Source organism: Vigna unguiculata, chromosome 6 (assembly GCF_004118075.2).
Source record: "Vigna unguiculata cultivar IT97K-499-35 chromosome 6, ASM411807v1, whole genome shotgun sequence".
Taxonomy (NCBI): Eukaryota; Viridiplantae; Streptophyta; class Magnoliopsida; order Fabales; family Fabaceae; genus Vigna; species Vigna unguiculata.
This window is the reverse complement of record NC_040284.1, coordinates 23,617,648-23,636,254: the sequence shown is the minus strand read 5'-3', so window position 1 is coordinate 23,636,254 and position 18,607 is coordinate 23,617,648. Positions and strand designations below refer to the sequence as shown.

The 18,607-nt window shown below is 30.5% G+C and overlaps 1 protein-coding gene across 2 annotated transcripts; it reads left to right on the top strand.

Annotated features, from left to right (window-relative positions):
• Positions 1–9,229: 9,229 nt before the first annotated feature.
• On the top strand, positions 9,230–17,263 carry LOC114186701. Of its 2 annotated transcripts, none has more exons than XM_028074675.1 (2): positions 9,230–9,468; positions 13,916–17,263. In XM_028074675.1, exon 2 carries the CDS (start codon positions 14,035–14,037, stop codon positions 17,071–17,073), a length of 3,039 nt encoding a protein of 1,012 aa, XP_027930476.1. In that variant the 5' UTR covers positions 9,230–9,468; positions 13,916–14,034; the 3' UTR covers positions 17,074–17,263. The 2 variants fall into 2 exon arrangements, with proteins under 2 accessions (XP_027930476.1, XP_027930475.1); XM_028074674.1 differs by having other exon boundaries at positions 13,897–17,263.
• Positions 17,264–18,607: the final 1,344 nt, after the last annotated feature.

Genomic DNA, 18,607 nt, shown 5'->3' with positions numbered 1-18,607 from the left:
TATCAATTATTGTAGTAAAGTGTTAAATGATTTCAACATTCAAGGGGGTATCTCAACTGGGATAATACTTGCATCAGGAGTATGAAGAAACGTGATGCTAAGTTTTTGTAGATTACTTTAAAACTTGAGATTGATGGTTGATCCTAATTTAGGACATTCATCAATGGAACAAATTTTACTTGAAAAGTACGTCTTTGTACCAATAAGTGAGATGACATTGCATTGTGTAAAGGCTAAACTAAACTACTTAAGTAAAGTAAATGGCTTTATGCAAAGTGGTGTAATGAATTACCTCATTAAATTGTAATAAAATACAAATGAATGGAACATGGTGAATTTGAATTTCAATCTCATATGTGATAATAATCCTCTATTTCAAAAGATATTTATTTGTCTTAATGCAAGAAGGAGTTTATGAGAGGAGGCAAATCATGGTTGAGTATTTATGACATATGAGTGACTAAGTATTATTTTGCTCATGAGAATAATGTATTAAAAGTAAAAAAAGAAGAGAGTTTAAAATGTAAGGACTTTTTTTAGTATTGTTTTAAATTATGTAATTAAGAAAAATTGTAAGAAGTGTCGATGTGGGATTTACACCACACTTTGTGTGAATTTAACTTAATACTACAAAATTAGCTTTTAATGTGAAACTTGAATTCATTTATATATTATAATTTGATCATATCTCTAGCTGATGTGGGATCTTCAACATACCTTTCCTTGTTATGGATCAGACATTTAGAGTGTGAAACTAACATGTGTGGATAGTATAAGTGTAGAATATGCCAAACACAAAGGACAAGTTCTAAACCAACTCAAAAGGTATATTTTGTTCTAACTCAACCTTATAAAATCAAATTACGATGTGAGGTTTAGGCTCACCTTATACTTTCTCTCCCTCCCCCCCCCCTCTCTCTCTCTCTCTCTCTCTATATATATATATATATATATATATATATATATATATATATATATATATATATGCATGTATGTATGTATAGTCTTACTTTATCATTAATCGATGTGGGACTTTGCAACATTTCTCTTGATGATGTTTATACCCTGCTTATATATGTACAATTTCACTAAATCATTATTCTATGTGGGGTGCGCAACACACCACTCACATTAAGGACATACATAGTGGGAATCTGTGATGCCCGGATACGGATACGGATACGGACACGACACGGACACGAATACGGAGATACGGCAAAATTGAAAAAGTATAAGACACGGACACGGCAATATACATATTAAAATCTAATAATTTTATTTCATAATAAAAAAAACATTTAAAATATCATAATGTTTGAGGCTTATATATGTTAATCTTCATCAAAAAATACAACTTCTAATTCTGGTTCATCGAGAGATAGGCTAGCAATATCAAGAATTTCATTATCATCCATTGAAAAATCATCTCCAGCAATATCCCACATGCTAGTTTCCTTTTCCTTGTATTTTGAAGAGTTTCTTGAAAGAAGACGAAGAATACCAATCAAATAAAATATTTGAGTAATAAAGAAAAAATCAAATAAAATATTTGAGTAACAAAGAAAAAATCAAATAAAATATTTGAGTAATAAAGAAAAAATCAAATAAAATATTTGAGTAACAAAAGAAAAAATCAAATAAAATATTTTAGTAATAAAGAACAATCAAATAAAATAATATAGTGCCATTAAAAAGAGAAGGGCGTGAAAAGGGTGAAAAGGGCGTGAACAGAGAGCGTGAACAGAGAACCATCTTCCTCGCGAGGTGTCCGCCGCGCATCCGAGCAGCTACAGGTGTCCGCCGACGCGTGTCTCCGACCTGGCCGTGTCTGATCCAGAGAGAAGCCTTCGACACCGTGTCGTGCAGGTGTCCGCCGCGCCTCCGCGTCCGTGTCCGCTTCGGGAGCGGGAAGCGGCGTCCAACCACCGTGTCGGAGCATCACAGGTGGGAATAGAAAGGGACTCGATGGTGTGTGACATAATAAGCCAAACAAACCTTGTGAGAACATACATTGATAATTTTTTATACTATAGTATGGAAATGAAACTTTTGTAGTCTAGCTCAACCTCACGCGTAAGGTTTTCACCCTACTTATATACTATGATTTGCTTATATATCTAACCAATGTTAAATTTAAGCATACTCCTTACACCAATGATTGAACATCTTGAGTGTGTAAACATAAGAGATTTAATAGCAGATGACACGATAAGTCTAACAAACCTCACTAAAGCTTGTACTTGATAAACTTTAGTATTGCCTTATAGATTAGACTATAAGTCTAACTTAATCTTGGAAAACTAATAAATCAACAAGATTTGGAACTCACCTATCTATCTATCTATCTATCTATCTATATATATATATATATATATATATATATATATATATATATTACAATTTGATCATACTTTCAAATAATAATAATCTCCAACATCTGTTAGAGAAATATAATGTAATATTAAGAATAAAATACATTAATACTTGCATTAGGACTATGAAGAAGTATGATGATAAGTTTGCATGAATTATTTTAAAACATGAGATTGATTATTGATCCTAATTTAAGACATTCGTTAACGGAACAAATATTACTTGAAAAGTATGGTTTTGTACCAATAAATAAGACGTTATTACATTGTGTATAGGCTAAACTAAACAACTTAAGTAAAGTAAAGGGCTTTATGCAAAGTCATGTAATGAATTAGTTCATTAAATTGCAATAAAAACAAATACAAATGAATGGAATATGGTGAGACGGACATTCAATCTCGTAAATGATAATAATCCTCTATTTTGAAAGATATTTATTTTTTTCTTAATGCAATAAGGAAGGAGTTTGTAAGAGGGGGCAAACTATGGTTGGGTATTAATGGAGGTTTGATATTTGTTATTACCCTAAATGACAACAAAGGAGCATTCCGTGTAGTTATTGTCTTAATTTGATACATGTTTTTGCATGTGGGATTTGAATCATGTTGTTTTTACAAATTTCCCTGTACGAAACATATCTAAGTTTATGCTTTGTGATTGTTTGCCAAATATACAAAAGTTTGCACGATGCTTATTGTAAGTTCATCTTACTAGTGTTTGTTACTTGGTTATAAGCTATCATGCACCAATACTTCCACTTGAGTTATGTATCTGTGTCCGACATGTATTCGTGTCCGATACTTTATGATACTTTATCGATACTTATTATTGAAGGATCTAATTTATAAAGTCGTAGTACATTACAAGAAATTTTTTGAATAATGACAAATTTTAGTGACAACAAATATTTAGTCACTATGCAGTGACCAATTTAGGTACCTATTTAAAATCTAAAAATTATTGACAACTAAAATAGTTCCAAACAATTATAATTGATCTGTACATTAATAATTAAAATATTTTTTATTATGAATTGGTTTCTAAATTAGTTACTAACATTATCTACCAATGTTTTGACTACCAAAATAATTCGTTTCTAAATTATCCGCTAACATTAGCTACTACCAATGATATATTTATTATGTTTTTAAGAATTATTATACATTTTTCAATATTTATATATCACGTATCGTATCCTATTATTTTCAAAATAAATGTATCGTCGTATCAGATATGTGTTGATCCAATACACATATCGTATTCGTGCATCATAGGTTATAAGTAAAATATTAAGGAGATAAGTTTTTTCAGTGGCATGTGGCTTATGAAGTGTACAACCATATACAATATTAATTTGTTTACAATACAATATTCAATACATGGTTCTTTCTTGTGATTTATGGTCTATGAAGACCTAGCATTTTTTTTCTTATGGGAAGAATGTATTTAAAATGAAAAGTATCATGTACATTGTGAATTGAATATTTGTTGATTAGCACCGATGGCGGAACTTGGATAAAACACTTATGGGTGCCAAATTACATTTTTTATATATAATTTTTTTTAGTTAAAAAAAAAAACTCTTTATTTTGTTTCATTTCCTATGCTTTAAACAAGCACACATAATAGTAGAATTCAAAAAATATGACTATCATTCGCTATTATATCATGATATCAAACCATGAATATAAACCCTTCGTACCTCATCAATTTGATTGGGTGAGTATTGTTAAATTTGAGGACGCTTTTCTCGGATCGCGTTCTAATGAAATTTTAAATTCATTACATGTAATTATAGGAATTTTAGAGATTTGTTTTTCATTGTCTTGAATTCTTGATTCTCCTGAAAATTTTCAAGTTTAGTTAAAATAGATGCATTTTTTTTTTCATTTTTATCACAAACCTTCCTCCTTCAGAAAAACAATCAATTATTTTACTCTTTATCATAATCTTTCTAATATAAATTTATCACTTCTCACCTATTTTTTAAAAAAGATAAAATTTATATTCACAAATCACAATTATCACATTACAAAACATAACAAAACACATACTTTAATTAAATAAGCAACCTGTATAAATTCAAAACTTTAAAAAATTTACCATAGGCAGAAAAGCACAAAATTCCTAAATTTCATAATTAAGGGTTGATAGATGATCCATATAAGTTATTAATTTTTTATAGTGCAATATTCAATATATCACTTGTTATTTATGACCTATGACGAACTGATCATTATTTTGCTTGTGAGAATAATGTATTAAAAGTAAAGATATTTCAGGAGATTTATAACATTGTTTTGAATGACTAATTGAGAAAATTTGTAAGAAGCACCCATGTGGGATATTCACCACACTTTGTCATGTCAAGAATTAGAAAGTGCAGGTTTAACTTAATACTACAAAATTAGCTTTTGATGTGAAACTTACATTCATTTATATACTATAATTTGACCACATCTCTACTCGATGTGAGATCTTCAACATATATTTTCTCGCTACTGGACATTTTGAGTGTGAAATTAAATGTGTGGATAGTATGACAACAAAATAATAGTAACGGATAGAACATGACCAACAAAAATCGTACAAGGATAAGCTCGTAACTATCTCAAAAGGTAAATTTAGTTCTAACTCAACCTTATAAAATCAAATTACAATGTGACGTTTACTCTCACTTTACGCTATAATTTAGTTATATCTTTAATCGATATGGGATCTTCAATAGTTAACGACTACCAGTGCACAATAAATAATTTAAACTCTATGTATCAATGTGATCGTTAAGACTCTACTATAAGTTCATCAATAGTATCTCAAGCATAAATTTATATCTCGATATTAAGACTAGTTATAAACAAATAATCACCTTTAAATTAAAAAAGTACTCATTGAGAAGTTATGAATTAACACATTCAAAACCTAATTGACCATTTATCCTTATATATTATTTCATGATTGTTTTTAGATCAAACATGAAACAAATATACTAATTATGTCCAATATTATATTTTTTTAACAAGACAAATAAATTATTAATATATATCAAATAAAATAAGTTGAAGATTAGTAAAACAAATTTAAGATTATTTATGAGTCTTAGAAAATGGATTTTGAAACCAATTAATAAGATGATGTTTGTACTCTGCTTATATACATGTATATATATAAGCATGATACAAATATTGTCAAAAAAGATATTGAAGAGTCTCACATCGACTAGGAATAAGATAAAATTATAATATATTATGATATAATATACAATTTTACTTTATTCCTAGTCGATATGGGACTCTGCAACATATTTCTTGACAATATTTATGCCATGCTTATATATTTCGGGGGTGTGTAACACACCACTCAGATTAAGGACATACATGTTAGAGATAGAAAAGGACTCGACAATGTCAAACATAATAAACTAAACAAACCTTATGAGTACAAATATTTATAAGTTTTTATACTATATTATGAAATTGAAATTTTTTAGTCTAGCTAAACCTCACAAGTAAAGTTTGCACTGTACTTATGTTTTGTAATTTGACCATATATCTAAGCAATATTAAATTTCAACACACCCCTTGTACTAAAGATTGAAGATTTTGTTTGTGAAAACAAAGGAGACTCAATTCCAAGTGATTTGACGAGTCAAACAAATCTCGTTAAAGCATGCACTAGATAAAATTTAGTATTGTCTATAGTTCAGACTTTAAGTCTACCATAATCTCGAAAAACTAACATATCACACAAAAATTACATTTCATTTATATATTATAATATAACCATACATTCAAATAATAAAATCTCTGTCTGTTAGAAAAATATAATGTAATATTAAGAATAAAATATAAGTACATTTTTTAGAGACTTTAAAATTTTAATAATTTATTAAGAAAATAATTTAAAAAAAAACAATTTATCGAGGACTCAATAAAATGACTACATAAAACTTGTTTAAGCCTTATGCACATTTCATGCTTTGCTTCTTGGAAGGTGTAAAATAGTGGAGATTTACAATATTGATGCTAAGAATACATTTTTGCATAGTAGACTATATTTATAAAGGTTCTAGTTTTGAAAATACAACTTTACGAGTTTACATTGAAGAATGAATTGTACGACTTCACGTAGTAATGTATCCGAATGGAAAATTATGCTTATATAATATCAGGATGTGGTTTGAATATCTTAAGTTCCACATTGAGTAAATCAGTTTCCAAAATTTCTTTTTCTTTATATAAAACTTTGTTGTAAACAAAAATATATTTATTTAAGTGAATCTAACTGCAAGCGAAGACTGGCATGTCAAATTCAAGGTACGTTTTTTCAACTTCTTCTTTTTTAATCATTTTAGTTTTATTTTTACTTGTAAGCTATTTGTTTTTTATTTTATTTTATATGGCGTTTAAATTTAGATGACTTATCAATTATTATGCATTTGAAACTGCTTCATTGAGAGAACTTGATTGATGGATTGACAACAATTTCATAGGTTACTAACAACAAATTTTATAGCATAATTCAATTAGGAAAGATAAAGAAAATTTGTATTTATAGATATATAGGGATAAAATTCATGACGTATAGTAAATGAGTATTTTTAATGATATTTATCAATAATAAATATGAGCATTTTTAAGTATGGGTTTTGGTGATGGAATAAGTACATGTATTATGGTATTTGACTGCAGATATTTGTTACTTACTCGTAAAATCCGTTATGGATATTAATCGAATATCTTTAATGATAGTTAATATGAATATTTAAATTACCGTTCATTAATGGGATATATACATGTATTATGATATTTAACATGCGGATACTTAATATCTATTCATGATTTGTTTTATATATTTTTTGGATAATAATTATTTTGAGTTTTATTTTATTATTATTATTTTTTTAAAAAAATTTATGTTTTCATGCAACTCATTCAAATTAATATGTTGTCGTTCCTACATAAAACATCACTTGTTTCCTTCTATATACTATCATGCATCTTTTAAACATACATTATATAAATAAACTATCTTACATTGAAATTATTTATGAAACTTATATTATGTCTAATTTTAATATCAGCACAAATCCTCATTTAAATAATAGTAATTAATAACTAAAATATTGCTATTTATGTTAATATATTTTTTCTTATCTATAATCTATAACAATATATAAAGATGATTCCGTCTTTTGTGTCCAAATTTTATAATACCAATTCTACCCTTTCCAATATAATTATTTATTAATTTTTTAAAAATTAATGATTATTTTTACCTATTTTCTATAAAATGGTTTATCTTTTTTTATTTATATATTCATCAATAATTAATTTTTCTATTCATTTCACTTTATTTTTAACATTTCACTTCATTTTTAATAAATATAAATTTATTTTATACATTAACTTAATAACATTACACTATTATCGCGCCTGTGTATTACAGTAGTAATATATAAAGAAGATTTCCTCTTTTGTGTTCACATTTCAAAATTCCAATTTTATCCTTTAAAATATAATTATTTATTAAATTTTTTAAAATTGTTCGTTACTTTTAAAGTTTTTTATAAAATCGTCTATTTCTGTTTCTTTTTTCTTTTTCTATTTATCAACCGTTATTGTCTCATCTTTTCTGTTATATTTCACTTTATTTTTAATTTTTAACAAATATAATTTTGTTTTTATATTAACTTAATAACACATATCTAAAAAATGCTTACACACAGACATGTGATAGCACCTGTGTTTATACTTTTTATTTCTAAAAATAAATAAATAATTATATTTATAATTATTTACTTTATCTTGGATTTAATAGATAGTGTGTACACTAAGATTAAGTAGTATCAATTAAATTAGATGCTAGAATGTAAACATAGATGTATAGACATTTTAATGGGTATTCAGAGATGATGAATAATTTAATATTCACTTACATATGGATTAGATATGAGTTTCATATTATCTATATTTGTATATTTTCTAAAAAAAGTAAATTAAAATTTAATTTATATTTTATTAGATAAAATTAAAATATAATTTATGTTTTATTAAATTAAATTTAATTAACTTAATATTATTTTAATTTATATTATATTATATTTTATATATTTGTGTAATTTTATTTTAAAAATTTAAAAATTATTGTTTCTTTAGATAGCTGTGGGTATCATGAATATCTATCCACATGTTTCAAACAATTTGCATACATTTTTAAATTACCATCCCATACAAATTAGATTTTTTTGTATTGCAGATCAAGTATTTGATATTGCTATCCATATTTGACTCGTTACAATTCTTATCTCTAACCATACTTATACATTTTATTTTTTATAAATTATTATTATTTTTTAAATATTTGTGAGCATTATAAATATTTACAAATTTAAAAAATCTTTTTAAATGACCATTTCATAAGAGTTAGATTTTTTATTACGAATCATTCTCACACATTTTATTTTTTATACACTTTGTATGAAATCCTATTATTCTAGTGTCAAAATAAATTCATATATATATATATATATATATATATATATAATTTCTTAGATTCTGAGTATACTTAATTTTAATATTTAACTAGTGGTATTTTTCGATCTTTATATTTTAAAAGAATAATGCCAATTTAGAAAAGAATAGACCAAGTTACATGTATTTAAAAGATATAAAAGAATAAAAAAGAATTATACAATTAAATATAAAAATCGAATTAATTAAATTATTAATTAATCAAATTTTTAACTATACATTTTTTTATTTTACTGTCCTTTTCTACACTTAATAAAATGTTAATATTTATAACTTAGGTATTTATTTATCATCACTTGTGCAAATTGACCCTACCCCATAATTCTCTGGAAGTTTCCGAGAGAAGTAGGAGAAGAAATAATTAGAGAAGATTAGAAGTGCTCTTTCTTCTTCTGATAATAAAAAGCGGTCCGAATTTTTTCCTCTGCCCTATGCTCACTTTTTCACTTCCCGGTTTTCTCTCTATGGCTGGGAGTGAGTGAGTGATGGTTACTGTACTATGCAGTCTTCAACTGTGTATCTCTCTCCCACTCCTTTCAATGGCGTAGTGGTTGCTGTGCAAGTGAGTTTCCTCACCGATCTGGCTGTTCCTTAGTGTTTTAGGTCAAACAAAACGATTTGCTATTCTCCGTTATTTACTCTTTATTTTGATCACTCATTTCCTCTGTTAGGGTTTAGGTTATGTTTTTTTTGTCAGTTGCAGATTTCATTGTTGTCTAAAAATTTACATTATTAGTGTGTTGTTATCGTGTCTTTGTATAACTTTTTTTTTTCTTCCATATTTTGTGCTATTTTATGTTGTTCTGTATAGCTTAGGGAAACACTTTTGTCCGTTTCTTGTTTATTTATTTTTTCTTAGGTTTTATTTATATAGCCCTCTGAACAGCAGCCAAGAAGAAAATAAGGAGGAAAAAATGAAATAAGTTTATCTAAGGTAACTCAAATTAGTTCAAGTATAAGGTGATGTTGGAATATCTGTCATTTAGGTTCTTCAAAAGCTAATTGTGGGTACTTTATAAGGGTTATGTAGGAAGAAGAATAAGTAAACTGATTTTGGATAAAATCACTGATTTCTGAGCTAGTTTGTGGAATTTCTCATACAAAAGAGTTGATTTTAAGTTAGTTATGCGTTGGGATAGGAGATAGTTGTCTACAAATTTGAATCAATTATAATATGCTTGGTCTCATTTTTATTGTTTTTGATATTTGATATAAAAACTAATTTTAGATTACAAAGTAACTTATTTATTGTTTTTCATTTTCTTCTCTTATAAATACTTTTAGAGAAGTTTGTATAAACAAGTTTCATATGTTCAAAAGACTACATTGCTTAGGAGTTGATGTCAAAAATATGTCCTAAGGTATCATTACTAAATGAAACCAATAATTAAGATTTGCTTAACTTAATTATTTGAACTATCACGTAAGCAACCAATCCTTTAATAAGAAACCATGATGCTAGGTAAAGCTATCTCCATGAGAAGTTTTTTCTAGCCATTTTTAAACTAAAGATTTTGGTTTTCTAAATCTCAAAGAGGAAGGTTCGAGCCTAATTTCCCTAACCTAAAGCTTGGTACTCCTAGAAAACTTAATGTAAGTTGTATAATACTATAGTCGTCATAATTTTAAAACTCCTCAAGTTGAAATATATAAATTGTATGCACCAAGCGTTGATCATGTAAACCGAATTTGAGATCTTCTCATAGACTTGGTGAGAGAATGTTGGCAAGTTGGTCATAAAGCTATTAAATCCAATACATATTTCCCAGGTGAACAACTTCGTCCTGGTAAAATGGCAATCAATCACTGTTTTTAGTACTTTTATGAAACAAAGGGTTGGAAGCAATATGAAAGGCTGCCTGATTATCACAACAGAACATCATTTGCTCAACTTTACAAAATTTCAACACTTGAAGGAGTTGTTTGATCTGCACAAGTTCATAAGTAGTTAGGACCATATATCTATATTTAGCTTTTTTTTTGGATCAAAGAACAACATTTTGTTTCTTGCTCTTCTAGGAGACAATATTTCGCCCATTGAATGCACAATATCTTGTAGATCTTCTATTAATAGGACAACTCAAACTACATCATAATGCCCTATAATTTGAGTATTTTGTTTGTCCTCATACAATAGTCCTTGTCCTAGAGCCTTTCTTATAAGTCTGAGAATGCAAATTACATTCTTCCAGTGATCAATGAGGATTTTGCATGAACTAACCTACAACTACTACTATATAAGAAATGTCAGGTCTTATAATAATGAGATAAAAGAGTTTTTCAACCAAACTTATATATCTTTTTGGATATGAATAAAATTTCACCTTGGTCAACCATCAACTTTTGATGTGGATTCATGAGATTGATTCACTTTGATACCCAAAAAGCTTTTTAGAAAAACAAAATCTTTTAGTTTAAAAATGGCTAAATAAATACATTTAGCTAAGAGATCTTAGTGGAATCATTTCCCATAATAATTATATCATGAACATAGATCATTAGATACCCACATTTCCTACGAGAAGTAGACAATACCAAACTGAATGATCTACCTCAGTTTTGTTTCGATCCAAAATCCTGCATAATATGATTGAATTTACCAAACCAAGCTTGGGATGAATGCTTTTGACCATAGAGAGAGTGGTGTGATTTACACACTAGAGTAGACTCCCCATGATAAACCCATGAGGTTGCTCCATGAAAATTTCCTCCTCAAGATCAATATGAAGAAAAACATTTTTAATGTCAAGTCAGTGAAGTGGCCAATGTTGAGTAGCGAATTGCAAGAAAAAATCAAATGGTGTTAATTTTAGCAATGATAGAGAAAGTATTACAGGAATCAAGTCCATAAATTTTTATATATCCCTTGGCCACAATTGATATTTAAGATGATCAACTTCACCACTCGACTTGGTCCAACTTTGGCAACATAGACCCATCTACAATTGACAATTTTCTTTCCAAATGGAAGAAGAACAAGATTCCAAGATTCCATGTGCCACTGCTTGCAGAGCTTGCATTTCGTCAATCATAATTTGTTACTAGGGATGGCAACGAGTCGGGTCGGGCACGGATAGTGCCTACCCGCAACCCGACCCGCCAAAAAAAAATCCGCCCTCTATCCGTCCGTTTACCTGTCGGGTATCTGCTTAAAAAATATCCGCAGATATTTTTAAAACCTGCGGGTACCTGTGGTTCCCGATACCCACAAATATTTAAAAATATATATATTTTATAAGTTTTTTAATATAAAATTATAAAAATAAAATATAAATTAAATTGAATTTTAATTATAATTAAATTTGACATAATAAAATATATTGTTAATATTAATTTTAATTAAATTTAACTTAATAAAATATAAATTAAATTTTAATTTTAATTTTTTGTAGGTAACGGGTACTCACGAGTACGGATAGTATGATACCCGCACCCGACCCGTTTATAAGCGGGTATTAAAATACTTGCTACCCGCACTTGCGGGCAATAAATCTCGCATGTACTAACTATCCGCTGCGGATTTTATCCGCAAATATCTGCGGGCACGGGTATTTTTGCCATCCCTATTTGTTACCATCCAAAATGATCAAGTGTCTCAAATTATTTTGGGAACAATAGTGGCACACAAAGAAAATAAATAAAAGAATAGGTTGAAGACAAACAATCATAACTCGAAAAATTTTAAATAGGATATGAATTACGAAAATACTGAATGTCTTTCCTAAGAGCAATAGGCCAATTTGAAGAGGAGTTATGTGAAAGAGTTAATGAAAAAAGGTCCATGGTAGGGGAAGCTGAAGGAGGAGGATCTAAATCATGAGAGACTTCTCGAAGAGTGGGAGGAACACTTTCTGTTGTGTTAGTATGTAAGTAAAGGTGGCCAATTGACGTATATTATCTTCTGTTAGTTTGAGAATGACATTTGTATCCTTTTGAAGATAAGAATATCCTACAAAAACACATTTAATAGCATTTGCGGAGAGTTTGTCTAACATGGAGATACATTCTGAACAAAACAAGTACAACCAAATACCTTAGGTGAAACATGAATAAGGGATCATTTGGAAAAATGGTGGACTAGGGAATTCGATTTAAAAGAGAGGAAGAAGACATTCTATTTATTAAAAATCATGTAGTTCTCATTACCCAAATGATGTACACGAACGTATTTATTCAACATTAGAGAGTGTGTAGTTTTAATGAGATGTTTATTCTTCCTCTCAACAATGCCATTTTGTAGCTGTGTGTGAGGACAAGTAGACTCATGTCAAATACCTTGTGCGGATAAGAAGGAAGTAAATTTAATAGAAGAATATTCTTTAGCATTATCACTGCAGGAGACTTCAATTACTTTTCCAAATTGGTTCTTAATTTCATTTAAGGACATAAATATGGACAAAAGTTTAAATGTCTTACATTAAATAAACCCTAGTACAATGAGACAATTCATCAATTAAGGTTACAAAATATCTAAAGTCAAAAGATGTGATAAGCCTTGGTCCCCAAATATTTGAATGAATGGTAGAGAAAGCTGAGTTACATTTGTTTTCACTTTGTTTTGAAAATGGTGACCTAACATATTTTCTCAGGCGACATGATTCATATTCTAATGCTTGAAGTTTTCTAAGACTAGGAACTATTATCTTCAACATGGCTAGAGTTGAGTAACCCAAACTATGCAAAAGCTTTGGGGTTGAGGTAGCAAAACAGGGTGTAATTTTAGTATTGTAAGCTGTGCCATACTATAACTGTCATAATTTCAACAGTCTATTAAGATAACCCAACAGGGCGTTAATGGTGTGGAACTTTGCCTAATTGGTAGTATTAGAGGTGAAATGGAAATTTATGCTTCCTAGATTTACTGTTTTAGACATCATATTTTTTTTCCTGTTCCTGAGATAGATAGTTAGTTAAACATATTATATTAAGCGTGTCTTTATTTACTTATGCAAGTTATGTATGAAGTTCTTATTAAATGGTTCATATGCAGTTTGGCTTGTGCTGGTCAGGTGAAAATGTTGCACACTGACTGGGTGGTGAATTTCTGAATCGGCCGGAGTTGTTTCCCTCTGTGTTGTCACAAGATTCAGAGATCTGCGGTGAATTGGGTTTTGATATCAACTAACCGATGGAGTGCAACAAGGATGAAGCTGTGAGGGCTAAGCAGATTGCTGAAAATAAGATGCAAGCTGGTGACTATGAGGGGGGGCTGAAATTTGCTACGAAAGCCCAAAGGCTGTTTCCTGATATTCAAAACATCGTTCAGATCCTTGCAGTTTGTGAGGTCCACTGTGCTGCTCACAAGAAACACTCTGGGTCTGACATGGACTGGTATGGAATTCTCCAGACTCAACAATCTGCCGATGAAGCAACCATTAAGAAACAGTATAGAAAGCTTGCACTGCTACTTCACCCTGATAAAAATAAATCTGCTGGTGCAGAGGCTGCTTTCAAGTTGGTTGGTGAAGCTAACAGAGTGTTAAGCGATCCATCGAAGCGTACTCTGTATGACTCAAAATTTGGAGTTTCAGTGGGAAATACAGCAGCTAAGGTCGCCCCTTGTCACCCAAATGGAAATGCAAGGAATTATCAGAACATTTTTAATTCACAGCCCCATGCTTGGAATTCAAATCAGTATGAAAGTCAGACATTCTGGACATGTTGTTCTCATTGTAATACTAGATATCAATACTACAAAACTATTTTAAATCAGACCATACGCTGTCAACAATGTTCTAAATCCTTTAAAGCTCTTGATATTGGGAACCCCTATGTGCCACCAACATATTGGTCACCTTTCAATAATAATCAAGGGTCTGCAAAACATGCAAATGGCAAAAATGGCCATGTGGCTGCAGGAGCGACAAAGGCTGATGTTAAAGTGTCCAAAGCTAAGGAATCACAAGCGTCAACAAAGGTTGGTTGTAAAAGAGGAAGGCAGTCAGCATCAGATGATAATAACAAAGCTGGAGATGGTAAACGCATGAAAGACACCAAGGATCAAGAAAATACGGTTGATCCTCCTAGGAGAACTTCAAGGAAAAAGCAGCATGTTCTGTACCCAGAAACTGATAAAGCTGGTGATTTTGGAATTTCATCCAAAACTGATAAAGTGTTAGCAACTGGTGATGGTGATCAGAATGGGGAGACAAGAAATAAAGCAGATGCACTACGTGAAGAAACAATTTTAAGGAATAAAGTCAAAGTTGAGCAGACTAATGTGCAAGGAGAGGAGGTATTGAACTCAGATCTCAATGATAGAAAGTCTAAAGCTGTCTATTGTTCTCCACCGAAGTCAAATTTACCTCCCAATTCAGAGATTTTCTGTCCTGATCCAGATTTCAGTGATTTTGAGAGAGATAAGGCAGAGGATTGTTTTGCTGTTAATCAATTATGGGCTGTTTTTGACAATAATGATGGTATGCCACGATTCTATGCTCTTGTGAAGAAAGTCCACTCCCCTTTCAAGTTGCGGATTACTTGGCTAGAAGCTAACTCAGATGACCAAGGTGAGATTGACTGGAATAAAGCCGGTTTGCCTATTGCTTGTGGTAAGTTCAGACTTGGTCAATCTCAGAGAACTTCAGATCGTTTTATGTTCTCTCATCAGATGCATTGCATAAAAGGAAGTAATACTACATATCTGATATACCCAAAGAAGGGAGAAACTTGGGCAATTTTCAGACATTGGGATCTTGGGTGGAGTTCAAATCCAGAAAAGCATATTGAGTATGAATTTCAATATGTGGAAGTTCTATCAGATTTTGATGAAAATGTTGGCATTGAAGTTGCTTATCTTGGCAAACTGACAGGGTTTGTTAGTCTCTTTCAACATACTGCATTCGGTGGTATTAGCTTATTTTGTATATCACCTAGTGAGATGTACAGGTTCTCTCATCGGATTCCTTCAAACAAGATGACAGGTGCTGAAAGGAAAGGTGTTCCAAGTGGATCTTTTGAACTTGATCCTGCTGGTCTTCCTACTTGTCTTTTTGAAGTTGGTGATACCGGGGTTCCGAAAATGGATGGAGTCAATTGTTCCCACCAGGAATACTCTAAAGTTGAACAGGCAACTTCTAGTGATTGTATTGACAAATCAAAGTTGCAAGAGAGTAATGATAGTATTCAGAAATCAAAGTTGCAAGAGAGTATTGATGCCGAAAGAACAGCACAAATTCTCAGAAGGTCTCCAAGGTCGAGCCAAAAAAATATGGACAATGGCCAACCAAGCACTAGTCAATTCACGGTCAGAAAGGATGACATAAACATTGACCACAGGGGCTACAGTCCACCAGAGGGAAACGCTGCTTCATCCCACACTAATGAGAGGAAGGTCAAGAAACCTCAGAAACATGAGAAAAATAGTTATGATGGAGAGATATTGAAAGTTGGAAAGTTGCATAAAGATCTAAGCAAGAAAAATGCTCTAGGAGATGCATCTGAAAGGACATGTAAATTGACTGTTAATCATTCAAAAAACAGCAAAAATGTAAAGAGTAGCAACATTCCTCAGTTTGGAGAATCATGTTACGACTTTAAGATGGAAAAATCTGAAAAAACGTTTCAGTGTGGTCAGATATGGGCAATATATGGTGATAGGGATCATATGCCCAATACTTACACTCAAATTAAGAAGATTGAATTCACACCTAGTTTTAGATTGCAGGTTTCCATGCTTGAACCGTGCTCACCGCCAGGTGACCTTAGAAGAACAATATCTTGTGGCAACTTCGAAGTTAAAAAGGGCAAATTACAGATTCTCTCTCTCTCTGCATTCTCTCACCAGTTAAAAGTTGAACCTTTGGTAAATAATAGATATGAAATTTACCCTAGAAAAGGTGAGGTTTGGGCTCTGTACGAGGACCAGAACTATGAACTGACTTCTTCAAAGCAGGGCAGAGGTAAATGTGATATAGTAGAAGTATTAGCAGATAGTGACAAGAGTATACAGGTTGTTGTTCTGACGCCACATAGCAACTCCAAGACAATTTTCAAAGCTCCTAGAATTCAGAGATCTAAAACTGGTGTAATTGAAATATTAAGAGAAGAGGTTGGTAGATTTTCACATCAGATTCCTGCTTTTCAGCACAGGGACAATGTGCATCTCAGAGGGTGTTGGGAGCTTGATCCTTCTTCAGTTCCTGGTTCTTTCGTACCAATAAACTGAAGTATTTCTATACCTCTTGTCCACTTTATTCGTGGTAGTGAATCCATGTTTTGTTATATATTATTTAACCAGCTATTCTGTGAAGCAGCCATGTACTGAATTGTGTTGAAGGGATCCTCGTTTCATGTTTTTGATGAGTTACATTAGTTAAAGCAGCTGTTAACGCATTCTGGCTATATTTTTGTTTTCATCTGTGTGCGCAGGATGTGTTATCTTGGGTTGGAACCCGACATTCCTTAACTTTTTCTACTATCCTGTTTGTTATCATGTCTTGTGTTCACCTCATTTTAACATCATTACAGGATGAAACAGGATCGATGCTGGCAATACACTTTGATCCTGGTGGACTGTATCTGTATATAATTCTACCTTTCTCTATGTTGTTACCCGTGATGTTTGGCCATTGGGGTTCTGAGCAGCTATTTACCTGTATAAGCTACACATTCAACCTTCTTGGGTAATTCGGTCCAAGGTAATACATGTCAGGTTAGTTAGATCTGCAATTGTTGTGAAGTTTGGATTGCATCAACTTTGTTCACTGTGTTTCCCAGCCATTGACCACGGGGACTTTTGGCATCAGACAAAATTTTTCATATTCAAAAATCATAATCTATACTAAGGGCAACTTCTCATTGACACGCGATTGGTATTTTTTTACACTTACTGGGAGTCTGACATTAATTAATTGAACACTATCAGCTAGAGGAATATAAGTATTTTGGTAAATAGATTTTTCAAGAGGGAGAACTGATTCAGTTATGTTATCTTCGAGTTCTAAAACAAACAAAAGAAATGGGGAGTAATATTATGTTTCAGATCATGATTTAGGTAATTTGGATGAACTAGAATCGAAAGTGAAGAGATTCTATAACCATTTGTAGTTTGTGTGTTGTGCCTTTTTTTTTTTCATTTTATACATGATATGGAGCGTATAACATGCAAAAGATTCATTTTTGGAAATTGGGATTTTGGATGACGAATGGACAAAAATATTAATATACAAGTGACATTTATATATCTGATATCTTATTTTGATTGAATATAATTTATATTTCTAATTTCATGTTTTAATTTATTCGTGTATTCTGTTTATTGTCTATAATACTTATACTTATATATTACTAAAACTTTATTATGCAATTGAAATGATAAAATAAAATAAAAATGGCATTTGAACGACTCAGATTTGAGCTCGAAAACAGCATTTGTTTGATTAGTGTTAAATCTTTTAAAATGGTACAAATGTAGAAAGAGAAGTATTATATTTTAAAACGTCCTATGCAAACTAGATGACCGAAAGAAGAATCATATTGAATTAGAATATTGAAAATAAGATCCTCATTTATTTAAATGGAGATAATACAACAAATTAAGTTACTTTGAAACAAATATATTTATTCTTTAAAGAGGAAATATATTCTAATTTAACAAATAACCCTTCTATTCTATTTTAAAGTTATCTAAATTAGATAACTTAAATGACTGATCTGGTTTTGTTCTAACTGGTTAGCTAATATGTTTGTGTCGATTTAAT